The sequence below is a fragment of the Euprymna scolopes genome, chromosome 6, assembly GCF_053919585.1.
Source record: "Euprymna scolopes isolate OS-2025 chromosome 6, ASM5391958v1, whole genome shotgun sequence".
Lineage (NCBI taxonomy): Eukaryota > Metazoa > Mollusca > Cephalopoda > Sepiida > Sepiolidae > Euprymna > Euprymna scolopes.
Genome location: NC_136487.1, coordinates 89208724 through 89232406, shown reverse-complemented (window position 1 = coordinate 89232406; position 23683 = coordinate 89208724). Strand labels below are relative to the sequence as shown.

The 23683-nt window shown below is 32.4% G+C and overlaps 1 protein-coding gene across 2 annotated transcripts in view; it reads right to left on the bottom strand.

Moving 5' to 3' along the window:
* The window catches only part of LOC145278322 (protocadherin gamma-A10-like), a 182395-nt gene that overhangs the window by 4224 nt on the left and 154488 nt on the right, over positions 1 to 23683 (bottom strand). The window contains exons 20-22 of one of the 2 annotated variants that reach the window (XM_080130611.1): positions 20333 to 20680; positions 17639 to 17968; positions 6369 to 6701 (exon numbers count right to left, since the gene is read on the bottom strand). In XM_080130611.1, the coding sequence (XP_079986737.1) occupies positions 6369 to 6701; positions 17639 to 17968; positions 20333 to 20680 (1011 nt within the window). The remainder of the gene's footprint in view (positions 1 to 6368; positions 6702 to 17638; positions 17969 to 20332; positions 20681 to 23683) is intronic. The other variant, XM_080130612.1, reaches the window with a different exon arrangement.

Genomic DNA, 23683 nt, shown 5'->3' with positions numbered 1-23683 from the left:
AGAAGTAAAAAGGAAAAAAACGAGTTACGTGTTCATTAATGTTTCGTCTTTATTTCATCCAGAGGAAATCTCGAAATAAAGACGAAACGTTGATGAACGGTTTGTTCTTTTTTATTTCTCTATACGTATATATGTATGCTAACGTCCAATTTAATATGATTGAAACAAGCTTTTGTTTTTGTATAAAGTGGACTCTCTCGTATCTTCGACTTAAAAGGTTTTTAAATTCAAGGTAAATACTTGAATCCGTTTCGACAGTCATATAAATTAAATGTGTTTATGTTCTAATAAAAAATGTCGTGTTGCCAGTCGATTTTAATATTCTTTTATATTCAATCCTGATCGATATTTAATTTTTTACAAGTTATGAATAAGGGTAAATAGATGAGGGTTTTTTTTTGGGGGGGGGGGTTACGTTCATGCTTAGATCTATTACCATTTTGATCTATGAACACCGGAAACAATTTTTAGAGACAATTTTCTGACATTCATTTTTACTCTTCTTAAGAGACTAAATAGAGTTTTCTTATTTATACCGATGCTTATAAATTCCTGTAATTTTATTATCATACTAAAGCTTTTGTTTCCATCCATAATATAAATAAAGTCTATTTTACTCGTTCTTATCGGTAATTTGCAATTAAGTTACCAAGTGACCCATCTCTTACCAATTTTCTGCTTATTACATCCTCTCTCACTTTATGTTGCTTTACCATCTGCCCTTATTTTATATGGTGTCTATCATTTTCACCCTCCTTTAACTGTATGTTATTTACTACACCGCTGTTACGGTGATTCTTTCTATGTCTCTCTCTGTTTCTCCCTTTCTTTCTCTCGTTCTCGCGTCTTCCTCTTTCTCTCTCTCGCTCTTTCTCTTTCTCTTTCTTTCTTTCTCTTTCTCTCTTTCTCGCTCTCTTTTTCTGTCTTTCTCTCTTTGTATGTTTATTAACGATGACAAGTAATAAAACTAATTATAAAGCTAAATATTAGAAAATCAATTAGAAACAAAAGGAATATTGCTACAGTATTAATACTATATAACCTGGGGTTGAAATGAAAGTAAAGGAAGGTGGAATAGAAGCGGATATATAGCAAGCAAAAGAAACTAATTTTGGATTTCATCATTTTTTTGCAAACTCACTTTGGCTTTGGAAACTCACTTTTCCTGATTCAACAATCTAACTCGAACTCAGCGGATCACATTTTTCTTAACGCTAACTTTTAATGAATTTTAAGGAAACAATAACGAAGAAAACAGTTGCATATTTGACAAATACAAGACTAATTTCTTTTAGTATTTTTAATCTCGCGGAGACAAACAAGAGTTTATAGAAAAAGTCAGGCTTAATCCATATTTATTTGCCTTCCTAGGAAGCCAAACTGTTGGTTTTAAACGTGGGGAAATTCTAGCTTCCCGAAAATGGACATTCTCAATTGAGACTAAAAATTGCTATAGTCTAAAAAATATTTTTCTTTCACGGACAATGTACAACAAGATAAAGTGTATCAAAACAAATAATACACTTTGCTCCTAAAAAAAAGGTTAAAAAAAAACTTTATGCACAATTCATCGAAAACTCAGTCAACGATGCTTGATGAAATCAGAATATTAGCAATATAACGTAATATGTTAATAACGGAACAAAAACATAAATTCTTTTCGATTAACGTCGCAAGAGCAAAAATGAAATATTCAAATTCTTGTTGGAGAACGAAATTGCTTTTTTTTCCGTGAACCAACGTACGAATCGGCTATACGACAGTCCTTTGCTTCTTTGTCATAAGATCTTTCAGGCTGTACTGGTTGGGCAGTAAAAAGTATACGGGACAGTGTTGTCCTCCTCTCCACATTCGGTAATCGTTGAATCAGTTTTGTTGCATCCATTTATCAATAGTAACTTTTGATCGCCCCATTCCAGTTCTTAGGTGTTTTTTTAGGGTTTTGTATTTGGATCCGGTAGACTTTGGAGGAGAAATTCATATTTTGATAAGAGAGAGAATTCTCTGGCCGTTTGGTACACAGATGTAGCCTGGTCTCTTTTTGGGATTCGACATTACTGAGGAAGCGTCTCCTTGACTTCAATCGTTGGTTCACGTCCAAGAAGACAATAGCGCTCATCACTTCGTATTCTCTACTCGACGTTCTAAATTTGCAGAGGCAATGCCAGTGTGGAAGTTGCAAATTTTTTCAGCATTATAGGCGCCAAGCAACTAATAATGAAGCAACAAGTGCTGTTCAGTGCTGGGTGTAATTTATTTATTTTTTTGTTTTTTTTGTTTAGTTTTGTTTTTTTGTTTTTTGTTTTTTGGCATGCGTTTATTTCTCCGAAAGAGTATGCGCATACTCTTCAGAGGAATTGCCCAAAAATTAAATTGCGTAATAAACAAGAACAAACACTGTTCTCATTCCATCCGATTTATACTCTTTATTTCTTCTTTTTAATGATGTTGCCGACTTGTTTCCGGTAATTCCGCATACCTGAGAGTAAATCTGTCGGAATTGATCTCAGAACAACTCATCTCGTGAAAAGACCCATTTGGTCAGAAGCCAACGTTATTATGCATAAATGATGTTACTTTTATGTGTGTCTTGCCTTTTCATTATTACTTCTTTTCTCTCTCTCTCTCTCTCTCTCTCTCTCTCTCTCTCTCTCTCTCTCTCTCTCTCCCTTTATCTTTCTTTTTCACTTTTTCCTTCTCTCTCTCTTTATCTTTCTTTTTCTCTTTTTCCTTCTCTCTCTCTCTCTCTCTCTCTCCCTCTCTCGCTCGCTCTCATTCTTCTATTGCGTTCGACTTGTTTGGTAAGCGCTTGGACAAACACTAATTAATTAATGTTGCATTTTAACTTTACCTGGCAATGTTCCCATGTTAAAACACATTTTAACATAATGAAGCTGTGTAACCCTGGGTTTATAGTACTGGACGCCACCCCGCAAAAAAAAAAAAAATCTGCTTAAATTTATTCTTATTGTCGGTTGAAGACATTACATTACTTTATATATAATTTTTCTGTGTCAACTGTTGTCAGGACACAACAGTAAGCAGTGTAGAGGTCTTATCTACTTAAGAATGCGCCAAACTATTTAATGTTTGTATGTACGTTATCACCTTTCACATATTTAAATGGAATTGGAGAATAATCTAGTGTCGCTAAAAAAATTTTGTAATCCGACCATCTGTTTTAAAATAAATTCTTCCAAAAGCAAATTAATCCATAACATTGTTTACAACAGTACATTTTTAAATGAATTTCAAACAGTGACATTCATTTTATTGATTGAAGAATGTTTAGCTGATAATTAAGTCTAAAAGTATTGTATTAAAAGAATTAAAATAAATAAAGTAGAAACATATTTAATTTCTTTACAGAATGACATGTTTACAGATGAAACATAGCGTAATTCTTCTCTGGCTAGTATTGACCCGGAGAAACGTTTATTAATTCAAAAAGCATCTCTACTATTATATAGAAGTTATTTTGTATCTGTGAGTGAGTTTCTTCTTCATGGGTTTCACACAAAGCTAATTTATATTTATGTGTTCTTGGATATATCAGGTTGGTGCAAAAATCATGTCGTTTTTTATATGTATAGTTGAACGTCAAAAAACGGCATGACTTTTGCACTAACCTAATATTTTGTACAGAAATTCATCCCATAAGTAGATAAAAAAAAAAAGAAAAAGAATTTTTACAGGGGAATATTTTACATTACACGGTTGTAACCTTGACCGCTGCAACGTAAAATATTCCTCTGGGAAATGCTTCTTTTTTATCTATAACACTATTTTTAAGATCGTCAAGCTCAAATATCAGCTGACGTGTTATTGTAAACAAACACAGACGCAATTTTATGAACGACATTATCATTATTATTTTTTATTCTTATTTTTGCTAATGAGTTCACCGGGAAAACCATTCCTCGTGATATATAATAATCAATAGAGGATTGATTCTATAATAATACATACGCAATCTATATGGATTAAAATACAATGTTTACGCGTATTGTAGGACAAGCGTCCAGCTAGTAATATTATAAACATTAAATTATACGGATTGATGTAGAAAGCACCGTTGAATTTGCACAGTATCCCGCAAGTATATGTACTTATGATACATAATGTAATAAGTTTAGACACTGTATTTTATTGGGAACTAGATGTGCATGAGACGCGGTGAAGTCATTTAGGTTTTTTTTTTTTCAGATATGTTTTAATTTAATTTTCTTATATCTTGTTCGTGATTATACTAAGTTAGAATATATAAATTTATAAGTATATTTTTGATACTTTTTACCTCGATAGACGGACACACAGACAGAAAATACTTCCTTATGCAGACCTGCGTTGCCAAGGCCGTGCTCACAGTCTTCTGGGGCCAGGATGGAGTATTTATGACAGATTTCCTGGCAAAGGGTACTATAATTAAGGAGTTATTGTTGTTCAGTTTTGAGGAAATAAAGAGAACATATCAAGATCAAGTGGCGGGAAAAGATCATCAAAGATATCCTCCTCATGTCGCCAGATCAGAAGCAGGGCCGTGTAGCTATGAAATCCTCACCATCATCCATACTCTCCTGATCGTGCACCATTTTACTTTCAAGTCTTCCATGAAGATATTTTTAAAAGGAAAGCGTTTCTAAAATAATGCAGCTTTGATTTCCCAAGTTTAGTCGTACATTAAATGATAAAAAAAAAAACGTGCGATTCTTTGTTGCTGTGAGAAGTTGGCCAGGGGAAGTACTTATTGAACGCCGCTCGTATAATAAAGAAATCAAATATCATTGGAAAATAGAAAACTAAGTAAGAATGTAAGATGGCAAGTTATGATTGAATGGTAAAGAATAGAATATAGAAAGGGATCATTTTTAAACGCACATATATATATATATATATATATATATATATATATATATATATATATATATATGCGTGTGTGTGTGTGTGTGTGTGTGTGTAAAATAAAAACGCATCAAGTGCGCTTGAAACCAAATTTCAACGTAATATTAGGAAAATAAACAAATATTTTACTTGTTGAAAATTTATCACAAATATATTTCAGAGGTAGACTCCATCTTCAGTGTATTGTTTTGTTTCTTTTTTTCTTTTTCTTCTTCCTTGCCATGTTGTAAATTTGGTTGGTTGGTTGGTTGTTCTTGTTTTACGGCATATCAACCTTTTTCAGGTTATTTAATACCGAATCTAGTTATTTTGAGGAACGATTTTTAATGGAGTATATTTTTTTTAAGTCAGATTCTATTTAATCCATAGTTGGGACCCTAACAGGTACTACCGCTCCGGGTCAGAGTGGACCTGGGAGCAATGGCAATTAAAGGGTGGCTCCACACTCCCCAAGGCCCGAAAGGTGGGGTCTCACCATCGGATATAGTTTTAGGTCATATCCAGGACCTGTAAATTTGTAGAAAGAAGTCTGTATAGACCTACGCGTTGAATCTGACGGTTGTATTTTGAAATGTTTGAACTGTGCGTAGGTAACCCGAGAATAACGTCAAGAATGAGAGTTTAATAGAAACGTTGTTTTAATTTGAATTTAAAACAACGTTTCTATTGAGCTCTCATTCTTGACGTATATATATATATATATATATATATATATATATATATATATATATATATATATATATATATATATATATATATATATATATATATATATATCAGAGGAAATAGAAAAGTAAGAACGGAATATTTGAAAATATGATGAAATGGTAAAAGAATAGGATGCAGAAATATGCAATTGTGTCATTTAAATAAGTCGAACTACTTTTTTTATCTCGAATGTTATTCTCACATTTCAGCCGATCTAAGCTTCGACCTTCTTGTTGTATTTTGTTGATCTCCAAAAGCTCTATGTCAAATAGAACTTTATTTAATCCAGGAAAATAAGGCAGTTTTTTTCTCGTTCCTTCATCCCTGGCCTGAGAGAAGTCAAGCAATTGTATTATTAGTATCGCTCGTACATTCAATTTCCAAAAGACAGCCACTTAGAAATGATTATTACTCAGCACTTATATCTGTTGCGTCACAAATCATCCAAGATGAGCTCGGTAACGGTAGAATTTATGAATCCTCATCTTAAAATTTCCGAAAAAGGAAATATAGGACACTGAGAAAAAAAATGATATGTAAGATTATATGATGGAATAAACAAATGATAAAAGAAATATATTTCATGAATGAAAGGAAGTAAATGTCGAATAAAAGAATACATTAAAGCGAACAAAAATGAAAATCGTGAGAGATGAAGAGAGAAAGGGGGATTAAAGAAGAAGAAGAAGAAGAAGAAGAAGAAGAAGAAGAAGAAGAAGAAGAAGAAGAAGAAGAAGAAGAAAAGAAAGCTAACTCACTCTTGGGTGTTACACGAACAATTTTGTACAATCGGAAGAGTTTGTCGTCAATTTGACGTTCCGTGACGCACATGACTCGCCTGGTCTCCTCCATGTTGCCCTTGAACTTGTAAATAGCGCGTTCGAAGAACTGGCAAGTTTCATTGACATATCTCGGTCTGTCGCTCTGAATGTGGCTCGGAGGCACCTCTATGCTTGGCGACTTGTTGTTGCCCATAGTGTAGAATTTAATACCCCCGGGCGGGCTGCCTGTGAAACCCCAACACACAACATGCACTGAGCCGTCAGTCACACCGGTGCAGGTGAGCTTTGAGTTCAACGATTGGGGAGGAACTGGAATTTGTAACAAGCAAGAAAATAAATGTTGGAGAGCGTTTATGGTAGAATGTGACAAATAAGAAAAAAAGTTATTTTTGGTTTGAGAAAGTAAATATTTAAACGAACTAGCCTAATTATTCTTATTTGAATATGTTTATTGATGTTATCATTTTATAGTTGACAGTTTTTAAATGAAGATACGAGGAATAAATAATAATGAAGTAACGTTCTGTTATAAACTTATGTGCCAGTTGATATAATAATATATTTTTTAACTTTCTTGTCAGGATCAATTTCGTTTGGATTATTTTAGGGTTTCGTATTACCTATTACTACGGTTTTATGTATACACACACACACACACACACACACACACACACACACACACATATATATATATATATATATATATATATATATATATATATATATATATATATAGTGCCACGCAAAAGTATTGGATACATTACATTTTTCTTCATATCTTTAATTAGGGTTCAAGGTTTTACCTAAAATTTGGTCAGTATATTCCTGTTACTATTCTAAATTATATTTGGAGTAGTAATTACAAAATCAAAGTTTAGAAAGTTTATATTTAAGGAAAAATATGAATTAACAAACGCAAAAGTATTGGATACACTTAAAAAAATATTTTTCTGAAATAACTTTAAATGACTTTTGTTTAGCGTGTTGCAATAATGCAAACGAGTTATCACTAACCAATCAGAGAGCTTTATAGTAAAATAATTTCATAAAATCCTTCCAGTTTGGACTGACTCCTACAAAGTCAACCAGTTCATTTATAAAAATGCCTAAAACTAAAGAGTTGTCAATAGACATTCGTCAAAAAATCATTGATAAGCACAAAGAAGGAAAAGGATATCGAATAATATCAAGGGAAGTTAATCTACCACTTAGTACAGTTGGAAACGTTATTAGAAAGTTTAAAAACCCTGGCGAAGCTGTTGCAAATCTTCCAATATGTAGTCGGCCAAGGAAATTAAACGAAAAATAATCAAGGTGGGTAAGCAGAAAGGTACAAAAATAACTTTTCTTACTCGTGGTGAAATTCAAACCGACCTCAGAGAAGCTGGGATTAATGTGAGCAAGAATACAATCAGTAGAGTTCTAAATCGTGCAGGTTTTGTATCAAGGTCCCCAAGAAAAGTTCCATTATTTAAGCTTAAATATGTCAGATCACGTTTGAATTATATTAAAACATATGGGGAACAATCCCAAGAATTTTGGAACAAGGCAATTTGGTCAGACAAAACGAAAATCGAAATCTTTGGAAGAAACACAACAACACGTGTATGGCGTAAAAATGGCACCGCCTATAACAAAAAGAATACCATTCCTACGGTAAAGTTTGGCGGTGGTTCGATTATAGTATGGGGGTGTTTTTCATGCAAAGGTACTGGTGAACTAGAAATCATCAATGGTAGAATGAATGGACGTATGTACAAGGAGATTTTAGGGAAAAACCTCCAGAAATCTGCTGATTTGTTGGAACATAATAGCAATTTCGTGTTTCAGCAGGACAACGATCCCAAGCATACTGCCAAAATAAACAAAGAATGGCTTAGAAATAACGGAATTGATGTCCTTATTTGGCCCAGTCAATCTCCAGACCTCAACTCAATTGAAAATTTGTGGAAAATATTGAAGATCAATGTTCATAAGAGGAATCCACAAAATATTCAACAACTAGAACAGTTCTGCAAAGAAGAATGGCGCAAAATACGTGCATATCTTTGCAAAAAACATGTGTGCAACTACAGAAAGCGATTGAAAGCTGTTGAACGCAATAAAGGCTATGCAACCAAATATTAAATCAATGTATTCAATACCTTTGCGTTAGTTCATTTATATTTTTCTTTAAATATAAACTTTAATTTTGTAATTACTACCACAAATATTAGTTAGAAGAGTAATAGAAATATACTGACCAAATTTTAGGTAAAATCTCGAATGCTAATTAAAGTTATGAAGAAAAATGTAATGTATCCAATACTTTTGCGTGGCACTGAATATATATATATATATATATATATATATATATATATATATATATATATATATATATATATATATATATATACACTAGCAGTTAACCCCGGCTTTGCTCAAGTCCTATATACTGTTCATAAATTTATGTGCATATATATATACATATATATATATATATATATATATATATATATATATATATATATATATATATATATGCATATATATATTAAAAAGTTTGACTCATGTCCAGGTAACCTACATCTATAATTTCGAGTGTTTAGACCCAATATTGGCAGAGGAGTTTGATACAGTCTACAAAGGTTACCTCTTTCAACTTTGACCTCTTGTCAGCCAAGTTTTCGCCCAAAACATGTTTCTTTAAAATTTAAAATCTATAGACCCAAAATTGTCTGAATAGTTAGCTAAAGACTGCAAAAGTCAAATCTTATGAATTTTGACCCCTTGGCGGCCAGGTTTTCGGCCAAAAACCGATTAAAACCTTGCCCTATGTCTGAATACACTTTATGTAAAATTTCAAATGTTTAGACCAAAAATTGTCTGACTAATTTGGTAGAGACTGCAGAGGTCATTTTTTTAAACTTTGACCCCAATTTTGACCCTGTAACATTTATTGTTTTAGGCTCAAATAAAATTTAAATGTTTGATCCATGTCCAAGTAACCTACATCTAAGATTTCAAATGTTTAGACTCCAAATCAGTGAACTTTGACCATTTGACAGCTAAATTTCAGCCAAAAACCAACAAAAAAGATTTTTGCCAGATCTCAGTACCCCTTATGTCAACTGACTGTAGACTGAAAATTGATAGAATAATTTAGAAAGGAAATGTACACACACATATACACACACAGAGACTTTCACTTTTATAGATATATATAAATATTATTATTTCACTTTTATAGATATATATATTATTATTATTATTATTATTATTATTATTATTATTATTATTATCATTCAAACCAAGGTGTTTTTATATAAATGATAATATTTAACTCCGCATCAGTTTTGGATTAGATATGCGGGTGTGAATAATACCTCAGGGAGCTGAACCCCTTTGTCTTGCACAGTTCCAGGTCACCCTTGGGCAAGGTGTAGCATCTGTTAGCCTCCTTCTGATATTTTAGTGGGTTACCATACAGAGGGTAGATGTAGTTCCTCGGTGTGGTGAAGGCAACCCACCTATGAGAAGGAAACTCTGATGAAAAACTAAAGCCCAGATAGAAAGAGTCAATTAACCCCGTAAAGTAATATTCTTGTGATAGCTTCACAAAACAAAACACTTGCTTCCAATTTGTCATGAGCCAGTATGAAAGTAGTAATGCATAGAGAACTGTCATAAGAATGGTCATGTTAGTGCGCCATCTGGTCTAACCGGATATAGCGAAACATATAAGTTGTTGGTGAAGTTCATCAGATTCTAACATACTTTTCAATAAGAACCTGAACCGAGCGAAATTGAAATTGGATCAGATCATGTAGCACGTGGAGACATAAAAATTTCACGGTTGGTATTTGAGGGCACGTTTAATTTACTGGGAGGGATGCACTCCCAGTCTTCTTAAAGAGAAGGGAAACTCTAATGTAAAACTTGAAGTCTACTGTACGCTCTGTTTTGTAGAATCCATTGCACTGAGGAAGATTAGCAGTTGTACCAAAAATGTGGTTGGTCCTGCACAAATCCTTCACCACTATAAACAAATTTTCTGTGTGGATTTCTGAACACCTTAGCTGTTGTGGCAGGAGCTCATACGTCGAAATCGATGGAAGAGTCCATCATATATATATATATATATATATATATATATATATATATATATATATATATATAAAGTTAAGCGACGTTAATTCTGGTCAGTACTAAATGGGGGGGGGTGATTTGGAAGTATTAGTTCGAAGTTTAATGGCGAGAAATCATGTCCAGAAACTAGCCTACATGACAAATAACTTAATCATAACAAGGTCCTATATATACATCGAAGTATGCCAAATCTATATATACAGTGTAACCCTGATATAAGAGACCCGAATATAACAAAAACGGATAGAAGAGAGATTTTCTCTGGTCCCAAATTAGAGTCTGTGTATCCAGGGTAACCAGGATATTAGAAACCCGGATATAAATGTAACCCGAATATAAGATAGTTATTCAAGGGATCAGAAGTCTCTTATATCCGGGTTAAACTGTACGTGCATACATACACGTATATATATATATATATATGTAATGAATCAAGAATTAGTTGTAGAGCAATTATTCACAAAGTCCGAGATATCACTCACCTACCCACCCACTTGCAATCGAAACTTTCATCCTCCATTTTGAATAAACTCACAATAATGTTTCCACTGTTTTATTTATGACTCCATTATTCCTCAGGTTTGTTTCCGGATATAAAATTTCTCGCTGTTGAGCATCGAAATTATTCTCCTGTGAGACAAATGCTCCCCGTTTAAGAATACTTGTAAGAAATGTACCCGTTCTTCCTCTCAGATAAATAAATACGCATGTTCAGAAGCAACCAGTATTAATAGTTTCAACAAAATCCACAAAGACAAAAATATATTAAAATTTCTATTATAATCGTGAATAATGTTATCAATCAACCATTGCCGTCAATGTTAATCAAACAGTAATAATAAAGTGTCACAAATATTACTAAATTTCCGACTTGAATTATGTTAACGAAATTCCGTTGGGAAATTGGCACCAAACGGTTTATTTTAGTTTACTTATCCATGTGTGACGTATTTATATATAATATTTGATATTTAGTCGAAAATATAAGCACGTGAAGTTACTATAACTATTGATTGTGAGTAAGAAATCGTTTGTCAACCATTTTATTTATTCCGGAAGTAGGATGTATGTCTATTTTTTATGTCGACAATAATAAAGCTTAACTGCTTAAATTTTCTATTAAATATTTAAAACAATGTTAACGCAATTACGTCAAATGTGAGTAGGTACATGTCAGCATTCCCTGGCAGGAGAGCCTCGGTCGATCGGAAATGACTCAACCTTTCCTCAACCACAGGAAGTACTGCATTAAAGTGTTCGCCTCCAAGAGTCAAGTTGGGTTATACCTCACCTTGATAAAAAAAAAAAATCTTAAAAGTCTTGTATTGCCAAGCCTGTTTCTATAATGTTGGAGTGTAAAGGTGAATGATAGAAACGGCACAAAAATAGCATGCGAGTGTGTCAGACCAGAAACATTTCTTATTTAATCCATAAATCGGGCCTTTTCCATGAGAAAGTTAGAGTGCAAGAACAATATCCTTTCCCCAATTAAGAGATATCTAATATTAACCGACAGACATTTAAAGATATCGTCAGCCACAAGAGGAGAAATCTATCGAGACAAGTTTTTTTTTCTTTTTCAGTATAAATTGCCCTGTTCTGAGGGAAGGGCGCCTATTCCACCACATAAAAAAAATAGGAAAGTACATTTGTGGGTTTTGTTGTTGGGACAGGTGACTGTGAGGAAGTGCCGTGTTCAATTTTTATGCTAATTATATTAGGGATATTAGCAACCTTTATGAGGTCCTTCGCGTGAGTACCTAACCATAACGATGAAAAACTATGCCAGAACAGAATTAAGCACGTCAAAATATCGTAACTTTCTGATTAACACAGATTCCATTTGAAACATACACACTAGAAAGTAAATCGTGCGGTACAATGAGGTACAAAAAAAATGGCTACTTTACTTTAATGCATCCAAAACCAAACTTCTATCATTTCACCACCGACACCCATATCCCAACTTTGCCCCCAATTAAAATGAACGGCTTTCGCCTTGACGAAGAACCCTGCTTTGACAAAATATTTAGGATTGACCTTTACCCCTGACCTGAAATGGAAAGCTACATCAGATCCATTGCCAAAATCACTGGGGAAATTGTGGGATCGTTCTACCGTTCCAGAATGCAATTCTCATCCTGTGCAAGAGTCAAATACGACACAGGATGAAGCACTGTTGCCACATCTGAGGTGGAGCTGCAAAGAGCATCCTTTCCTGCCTTAATAAGTGGAAAAAACTGTCTGCAAAATTTAGTGGGCGATGACATTTTCGCTTCGCTGCTTCCTCTTTCTCATACAAGAAACGTTATGAGTCTGTCTCTTCTCTAACGTTTTTTTTATGGTAGTTGCTCAACAGAGCTCCAATCTATGGTCCCGTTTCATAAAACGCTCATAACAAATACACGCTTCCCGCACTGTCTATCTGTGCCTAAAACTAAACGAAAATTCTATGAGTAGAGTTTCTGTGGAACGCAATAACGTGCGTCTGCTTGTTGACTGACTATAGCATAGTCGTCTTCAAGTCCAATGTAAATAAATTCCTATTGAGCCGTCCTCTAAGTGAATCTAGCCCTATCCAAGTTCCACGTGATTGATTTTGTCTTACCATCAACCTAACCCTAACCCTTATCCTAGAGTGGCCTCCAGCCCTTGATAAGTAGTGATCTCTCAAGTAAAAAAAAAAAAAAGAAAAAAAGAAACACGAACTGAATAAATAATAAACTCGCTTTGGTAGAAGTAATAAAACCTGGACAATGGTTGCTTATTTTTGCGCACGTGTGATAAGAATATTTATTTAAAAAAAAAAAAAGAAAGAAAAGAAAAGCTAGATTAATTGATTACGATTATAAAAGAAAAGCTCTTTGTTTTGTCTGGGAATTAGAATGTTCCTTACAATAAACCGATTTTTTACAACTTCTCCAAAACACGTCTTGCTTATCAACTAAGGGAGATAAATCTATCAACAAAGGGAGATAAGTCTATCAAGAGTCACAGCATGGTTGTATCGTTTTACTAACAGGCAACAATTTTGACACCATTTGATAAAGGATATTCGAAGCAATCTTTTATAAATGGTAAATATTTATATGGTCTAAACATTAGATAGACCGATGATGCGTAATTCTTTTAACTGTGTTGATAACTTCACAGACTATCAGAACAAATCGTGATTCGCATTATAACGTCTGCAATATATGACATTCGCTTAAAATAGGAGTGAAGTCTTATATTTAAACTGGAGAAGAATAAGTGATCTATTATTTATAGTTTTTTTTTCTTTGTTTTTTTTGTTTTTGTTTTTGTTTATTTTTCTTTTGTTTTGTTTTTTTTTTTTTATTCATTTATTTATTTTTTTTTTTTTAATATCTGCGTTATTTTGTTAAAAGTGTCGTTTATTTTGGGTTCAGTATGTTGGGGAGAGGCAGGCGCAAGTTAAATTTTTCGGGTAGAGGGACCGTAAGTAGCATTCTTCTGGGGTATTGGTGAGGGGCAGTGTTGATGATGGACACAGCACTATCTGTGTTCAATATGAAAATTCTCAAGTTCGGCTGGAAATTTTTTGAATTGGAAAAGCAGCACCTGTAGGAGTTTGTACAACGTTGTGAATATGACAACTAAGATGAGAATATTAGTCCCAATAATCCATTGTCCTGTTTAGTATGATGATGATAATGACGACGACGATGATGGTGACGGAAATAAAGAGCCGATAAAATATAAACTGATAAATATAGCAACATAGACAGTATATATATATATATATATATATATATATATATATATATATATATATATATATATTAGATACGTGCGAAATGAATGCCAATTCTCAAAATGTATAAACATTTTGACCCCTCCCTTTAGTTAAAAATTCACCAAAAATCAGAAAATTACCCAATTTTAATGAAATTTTCATTATCTATCACATAATGATCACGGAATATAATGAACTCATTATTTTTATTTGAATCTTAGCGGAAATGTATTATTTTGTTTAAACAAAAAATACCTTTTACAATAGTTATGGTTTTCAGTATTATAAAAAAAAGTGCATGAATTTATTTTTGTTTTTTATGAAAATAAAGAATGTAAATTATAACAATTACAAAAAAAAAGTAATTTTTTCAGGAACATTACGAAAAAGCCGTTAAATTCCGTATTAATGAATTCGATATAATACAAAAATTAATTTCTCGAACTACCGATATTAGCATTGAAATAAGCATTGTTTATTTAATACTTTTGATTACATGTTTTGCATAATTGTTATATGTAAAGTTCTAATATTTTTCTTGCTTGCATGAATCTGAAACTTTCGGCGTAACATAATGTTTGTATATTCTTGAAAATTTAAAAGCAGGAACATAGAAAAATAATTTAAAAATTTAAAAGCAGGAACATAGAAAAATAATTAAATCAAAAAATGGTAAAAATCATACAAACGTTTACGATAGGAATGCACGGATGTACGGCTGGAAAAAGAAAGAAAGAAACCAAAAAAACCCTGTACCCCCCCCCCCCACCTGACGTCATTTCAAACAGTCTTTCGACTGTCTGAGATTTTTGGCTTCCTTATAAGTCATCTTTAGAGGCTAGAGTTTTGTTGACATACGAAGCGAAAATCTCTCACTTTTGGGGCTAATTAAGCTATTTTTCGTACAAACGAGGTGGTTTTTTTTTTATTTAATTCAATATCTTGGGACTTTACTAATTATTATTGAAATGAACACAATAAAGTACTATTTATCTTTCAAACGATTTTTACAGTGAATTTATTTAATTTAGCTGAATTGGTTAGCTCGCTGTGAAAACATTTTTCATAAGTTTTTAAATACTATACATATACAATAGTCTTTTTTCCTTTTGGAAATTAAGTTTAGTCTTTCATCTTTCAAATACGATCAAAAGGTAGGCGGAAACCTGCGAAACAAATTATGATAAACCGACTTTCCAAACTATGTCCCCTATCTTTATTCCAATATTTTTGCCCGTACCTAATTATTTAGAAAGATAAACAATTCTTGTCCCACTGCCAAGGAATATTATAAATAAAAATAAGAATTCATAAAAACTTACACAAGTATTTGTAATTAGTTAACAAAACCAAAAAGGGGCAAAATCAAATATGCAACAAGTAAACACTAGAAAAGATAATTTGTTCTCCGACCTACCTCGATGAATTTTTTTTTTTGTGGGGGGGGGGGTAAACATATTTCAAAGCTTTTTAAGTTCAAAACAAACCGAATTTTGAATCTTTCCAATTAGAACGAAAAAATACATAGCTTTTTAACATTACCTGAGAACCCATGATAATAACTATAAAATCAAAAATTAAATAAAATGCTGGAAGAATATTACATTTCCTCACGATTGCTGACATTTATTAAATGTGTTTCTACCAATATTTTGTTTAATTTAAGATTTTTTAGCAATTATCAAGAGTCCTTGTACAATGCTTATGGCAGTTATTTCTTTTCGTTCCAACTGGACAGAGTGGACACTCGGTTTGTTTTGAACCAAAACCTTGTTTTTCTTATTCTAAAACCTAATCAACTTATCGAGGTAGATAGAAGAGTAACTAATATTGCATTTGGTAACATTTTTTTGGTAACGTTTTTGATTATTTTCTATTCTCTACAGTGAAAAATTCTCACTTATATTTGTGAAAATTTGTAAATTTTAATATTGCGGGATATTTAAAGTAAGATGGTCCCTGGAGTAAATGTGGTATTACGGTGACTGCAATGGTTCTAGCCAAAAGTAGACAATTTAAATTTGTAATAGTAAACAAGAGATGACAAACGGTATGCATTTTTTCTGACACTTTCTATAGTCTTGTGCCTATTTTTTCATGTTGTATTTTATTATATGCATACTAGCAGATTTACCAAGCGTTGCCGGGTATTAAACGTAACGTTAAATTCCTTTAAAAAAATGAAGTAAAAAAGAACGGAAAGAAACTGAGACATGCATGCGAGTATGATGTCTTTTTTAAAACAATTCACTTCTTGTAAGTAAAAAAATACTCGAGCTGAGATCAAAACCAAAACCTAAAGACGGTGAGTCAAGTACGATAACCATTAGGCCAGCTTGCCAAGTGTTTAAAAAAGTGTTTCCAAACCTCATCATTCTTAACATAAATCAACTGTCATGTTTCACGACCGCGCATGTGCAGTCGTGAAACAGTTGACAAACAGATAAAAATCCGACGACTCCCCTCCGTACTAATTTTTTCACTTTTATCCCTTAGCAGACTTGTTTCCGGAAGAAAACCGATTAAAAAGTTTTCTACGTGTTTGAATACAGCAAATTTCAAGTCTGTAGATCAAAAATCCGTTGAATATATAGGTTGAGAGTTTTCCTCACACATACACACACACATTCACACACACACACACACGCACATATATATATATATATATATATATATATATATATATATATATATATATATATATATATATATATAAAAGGATAGTATAAAATGTCAAGTCTGTAGATTAAAAATCCGTTGAGTATATAGGTTGAGAGTTGTCCCCACACATCCATACACACATTCTCATATACACACACACATACACACACACACACACACACACACACACACACATATATATATATATATATATATATATATATAAGGATAGTAAAAAATTTCAAGTCTGTAGATCAAAAATTCGTTGAGTATATAGGTTGAGAGTCGTCCTCACATATACACACACACACACACAACATTCTCACTTATATATACAGGGTGGGGAAGCAAAATTTACAGTGAATTTAAGTTGTCCTAACTTAAATTCGCTGTAAATTCTGCATCCCCATCCTGTATATATATATATATATATATATATATATATATATATATATATATATATATATATATATATATATATATATACATATATATACATACATATATACATATATATACATATATATACATATATACATATATATACATATATATATATACATATATATATATACATATATATATACATATACATATACATATACATAGATATTTTTATACATATATCCATATATATATATATATATATATATATATATATATATGTATATGAGGATAGTATAAAATTTAGAATACTCACGTTCAGGTCCTATCCGGTAAGTTGTATCGGAAACGTAGGTTTTTCCTTCGATGAGGAACGTAGCTTCACATTTCACCGTGTGTCGACGTCCCTGGTGGCCGAACATCAGGGTACTGTTGACTGAGTTGTGGCATCGCATCTGATCGTATTCCGCCTTCGAGGTGTCATAATTCATCGAGGGGACCTCCTTGTATCGCCTTCCATCCGGGCTTGTGTACCATCTAATAGTCACATCCGGGTCGCCACCATTGGCCTGGCACGTTAATGGTATATAATTGGCTTTGACATCCTTACAACTACCTCGGTGAATGGTCACATTCATTGGTAAGGCTGGAAAAGTAGAAAGACACATGTAAAAAAATATATATATATATATATATATATAAAAGAAAAAGGTATATATATATATATATATATATATATATATATATATATATATATATATATATATATATATATATATAGTTAAACCTTTTTATTTTATTTCGTCGTCTCATATCTATTAGAGTTTTTGTTTGTGTCAAGAGGATGGGCTTAGTTTTCTCAATAAATCATAAGAATTTTTAAACTAAATGATATGAAGACTGACCTTCCTTGAGTTCATGTCGATAAAATAAGGGAGATAACTTATGTCGATTTTCTGTTTGTATTTTGTAATAATTGACTTTTAAACCGCGTTAAACTTCTGATTATGTTTAACTGTAGTTAACAACGAAAAAGAGCCGAAAACAAATATACAACAAATAAATGTTACCAAAGGTAAGATAAGTTACGCTTCTACAAGCCTGGATATGTGTTTGTGTGTATGTGTGTTTGTTTGTTTGTTTGTTTTTTAGCATATTTTTAAACGTTTTTTGTTCAAAACAAACATAGTATCCATTTTGTTTAGTTATAACGAAAAACACATGGGTGCATTACGCACTGCATTAGAAACTTTAATAATCATTCAAACATCAATTTTTAAAAATATATTGATAGAAACGCGACCAATAAACGTCATCAATTCGGGGAAAATGCTAGGGTCTACAAATATTTTGTTTAATTATCTATTATTTGAGTGATTATCAAAAGTTTTGGTGCAATGCTTATAGCAACTATTTTTTTCGTTCTAACTTAATGGAATGAACACACAGTTTGATTGGAACCAGAGAGCGCACATCCAAGTGGGTGAAGAGTAATTTATTTTGCCTTTGGTAATATTTATTTGCTGTATATTTGTTGTATATTTGTTTTTGTTTTCTTGTTTGTTTGTTTGTTTGTTTGTTTGTTTTTTGTTTTTAAACCAGTTTTATCACTTTCTTCTATTTTTGACTTCTTGCTTGTCGAATTCGGTTGCAAACCTCTGAAAGGAGTGAACGAAAGAAAATTTGGATATATATCGAATTTTCTAATTTGGAGGAAACCAACATCACGATGATTGTTACTGTGTTATTTCATCTACGCCAGTGTTGAGAATTTGTTTTGTATAAACATAAGAATGAATTTCCCATTAAAAACGTCGTTTGGTCAAATAAAACAATGATATATATTATGAATAATTTAAACCGGTTACTATTTGTTTTTCGTACTTATTGTCGAAGAAAAAAAGAAACTTAATGAAGATTTTTTTCAAAATATTAATCTTTTTTCTTTTGAAATTTATAGCCATAAGAGCATTTGCCTTTCTTTTTCTTTTTTTTTTTTTTTTTGACAAATGCAATAGTTTTACCGTCGTTGTCGTTATCATCATATTAATCATCATCATATCACTTTTATCATCATCATATTCATCATCATTGACAACAACAAATTTAGTTTTTAAAATCCAATTCCGAGTTCATTTTTAATGAAATTATACTGATATAAATATAGTTTGGATAAATGAAGAAAAATGTTTTGTTTATTTATTTAGAAGATTTATTATTGATAATCTTTTGGGGATAACTATTTTGTTTTATTCGCTTTAATATTGGAAAAATATATTGCGTAATCACATGTACAGCGAAGGACAATAAATATCTATAAAAATATATACGAAATCAATAATTTCTATTGAAAAAAGCAGTCGATATTAAATGAAATCTTTATGGATATTCCTTACTTTGTTAATGCACTTTAAATTGTAATCTATATGATTTAAATTGTAATCTATATGATTTAAATAGTAATCTATATGATTTTAATTGTAATCTATATGATTTAAATTGTAATCTATATGATTTAAATTGGAATCTATATGATTTAAATTGGAATCTATATGATTTAAATTGTAATCTATATGATTTAAATTGGAATCTATATGATTTAAATTGGAATCTATATGATTTAAATTGGAATCTATATAATTATGAAACTCTGTAGACCGTTCGGGCGTCTTTCCTTGCATGCTTGCTTGAATATTGTCTTCGACGATCGGGATATTCCAATTTTTAAAAAAGGGATAACAGGTGAAGTTATGTATATATATGTATGTGTGTGTACATGTATATATATATATATATATATATATATATATATATATATATATATATATTAATGAAATACAAAAGAATGTAGTGTTCACCTGATATACTCAATGGTAAACTATAATCTAATATAAATACTAGCATTTATATAATTATGATTTATGGCCAACAGGTGATCATTACTAATGATTTTTCTAGCGAGAACCGCACAGTTAAAATTGGTTGTTTTGTGGTCATTCCTTCTACTTACTGTGGAAAAGCAGATTCTGTGTCGTAGAATAGACTCGTCCGTTAGGATAGGTAAGGGCGCATTTGATGGCTTGCTCGTCACAGCTTGTAATACCGATCTGGAACTCAACATAGCCGTAATGGCCGGTTCTGTAAAAAATGAAACGCGAGTGCTTGACTAAGTCGCTGCTGGGTGTTACAATGTGGGTGTTGTTCTCAGGGAAGTACCACAGGAACGGGAAGTAGGAGTCGCCACTCTCTTTAAACAGCTGCACTGTGGTGTTTTTGAAGCCGCCCTGGAATGCAAATTGGCACTTTACCGTGACATTCTGGCCAAGAATTGGACTGTGGGGTGTATGAGACATTTGCGCTGCAAAGAGAAAGAAAAGGAAACGATGAAGCTCCCTCTTGGGTTTGACTGCGAGGGCTTCTACATTAATAAACCTTATACCTAACTTATACCTGCATGTGCTCGTGGGGATCATTGAAAAACCATGACGGCTTGAGTAACTATTGTGGATCAGGTATGATATGCCAAGAGGGACAGTTGTTCATAATATTCCACCAAGTCCAAACGATCCGAAACCATAGAATTCGAAAGGTTAAGATATATAAAAACAAAACAATGGTCAAACAAACTTTCACGAAAAAACACTCGTCTAACTGAAACCACTATCAATAATATCTTCCACTCTTTATCTGTGTCTAAACCTAAACGAAAATTCCATGAACAAAGCTTATTTCTTAGAACTGTACGCCTGTGTAACTCCCTTCCGTTTGCCTGCTTTCCAGCTGACTACAATTTGGTCGTCTTCAAGTCCAATGTAAACAAATTCTTGATGAACCGTCCCCTTAAGTAATCCAATTTACTAAATTTCCACTACTAACGATTATTACAATATTATCCCAGTGACTACTGTACACTCATTAATCCTTATCCTCGAGTGACCTTCGGGCCTTGATAAGTGGTGACTCCTATGTAAAAAAAAATCTTTATGTATGAATGTCTCTCTTTCTCTCTTTATTTCACTCTTTTTCTTTCTTTTTTCTTTCGTTCTTTTTCTCTTTCTTTCAATGAAGAAAGAGAATTTAATTATAATTTTATTGTTAGAAACAGTAGAGGCGTTGGACTCTGTCGAAAGCAGACATGTAATATTCTGGTCTATTCGCAAATGACATCGGACGTGAGTCGACAATCACCTAATTTAAATATGCTCCGCCAGTGTTAAATGTAAAATAAATTATCTATTAAAAAATGCATTTGTTCGCTATTTTTATACAAGCGTTAAATTTCAGCATGCAGTCCCTGCTATTCAATATATATAAAAGCAAGATATGTCTAAATATCGCGTGTCTGTCAAGCCCTATCCCCTGTCACATCGCCGCGGTCTTGCACCCCCGTGTTTGTCTTACATATATAAAAAAGCAAGATATGTCTAAAATATATATAAATAAAAAAAAAACAAGAGATGTCTAAAATATATGTATATATATACATATATATAAAACAAGATATGCCTAATATATATATATATATATATATATGTAAAGCAAGTTATGTCTTGTATATATATATATATGTGTGTGTATATATATATATATATATATATATATATATATATATATATATATATATATATATATATAAATAAGATATGTCTAAAATATGTGCTTACGCGAATCGGGACGTTTAGTTTAGTTAACTATACAAGTGTTTCTATTTATTTCCCTCTTCACAAGTAGAAATTTAAACAAAAAGTCATTTTTCATCCAAGAAAGTGTAATATTTGTATTCTTCCTACAAGTACGCGAACATAGCTCATCCCAGTAATCATTTTCGATCTCTCTTATGAAAGTTTTCATCTTTTTAGCTAGCTATCATTTCATACCCTTATCCTCAAGTGGCCTTTAGCCTTGATAAATATTGTCTAATTAAAATATTCGACGGAGGTGTATTAGTTTTCTTATAATCTTAATCTTAATTTCTGATTCGGTAACACCCAAATTCATGCGTGCTATAATTCTTGATATGAAAACTTCTCGATAGTCCAATGTTTAAATTCTTCAACCTGACATTTGAAGGCAACCACTGCAACAAGTACGTAAAAATACCAATGTGCTATATCTCTATAAAGCCACCAGACGCCGTGCCACATCATTCCCGAAAGGATGAAACACTAGTATCTGTAGGTACTTAATAATTATTATAATAAATAATTATATATATAATTATGGCTCTTGTGGGCTGCGACGTTGTTTGGCTGTGGAAATAATCATATAATCTCTCACATTCTGAAATAGGTATATATTAACTTCGCCCAATTACACAGGGTAGAAAAAAGAATATCTAACCTAATAGGTCGCGCTCTCTGTCAAGCTCTATCCCCTGTCACATCGCTGCGGTCTTGCATCCCTGTGTTTGTCTTACAGATACTTCCACGGAATGTGCTGCGATTAGCTTACTGCACTTGTACTCACTCAACGTAACCCCCCCCCCCCCCGACTAACAGTAAAATCACACCTTTTCTCTGTAGAGAACCTTAGATGCAGGAAGATGTTCAATTCTAATAACTTGTTTTCCTTGGACTTTTGTAATATGTAGAAATTTAAATATAATGTAAAAACCTCTTACTGCCTGACTCCCCCCTCAGGCTGTCTCTTATAAACCTGCCTCAGATCCACACTACAATAAATTGACTGTATTTTCGCTTTTGGTTTATTATAGGTAGTTGAGAAAAAAGAAAACACCAACATAATTGTCCTCTCTCTTATGAGTGCAAGTCAAGATTTATAGTAATAGCACTGTAAATGGAAATGCAAAGTGAAAAGTTTACTTCCATGGCATTTTCTCCTTTAGTTCTCACATTCAATGAGTGATTTTTCTGATAAATGAGGTGATTGCTGTTTTCTGGGCCAGCTGTTGTCCTTAATCTTCTCATAGTATTCATTACCATTCAAAGATTAATCTATCAATCTCATTAACTCTTAGCTTCGAGTGCTTTTAGCCTTCATAAGTGGTCATTCATTTGTAATATATATATATATATATATATATATATATATATATATATATATATATATATATATATAAAGAAATTCGTTTGCAGTTGAAATAAGGTCGGTCACTTAGGTTCGCACGCGCAGGTCACCATGTAATGATTAAATCACTTTGACAGACGTTAAAAACATTTTTTAAAAATAAATGTTTAAATTTCAACGATATTTCTCAGAGTTGACAGTGGCCGAATGGATTTGGTCCTTGCTAATGGAGTCAGGGATGGCTTCGTTGCCGGATTCGAATCGCTCGACTGGCGTTAATCTTTCCACCCTGCACTGATGACTCCGGAAAGGATGAAACACTGGTGTCTCTAGG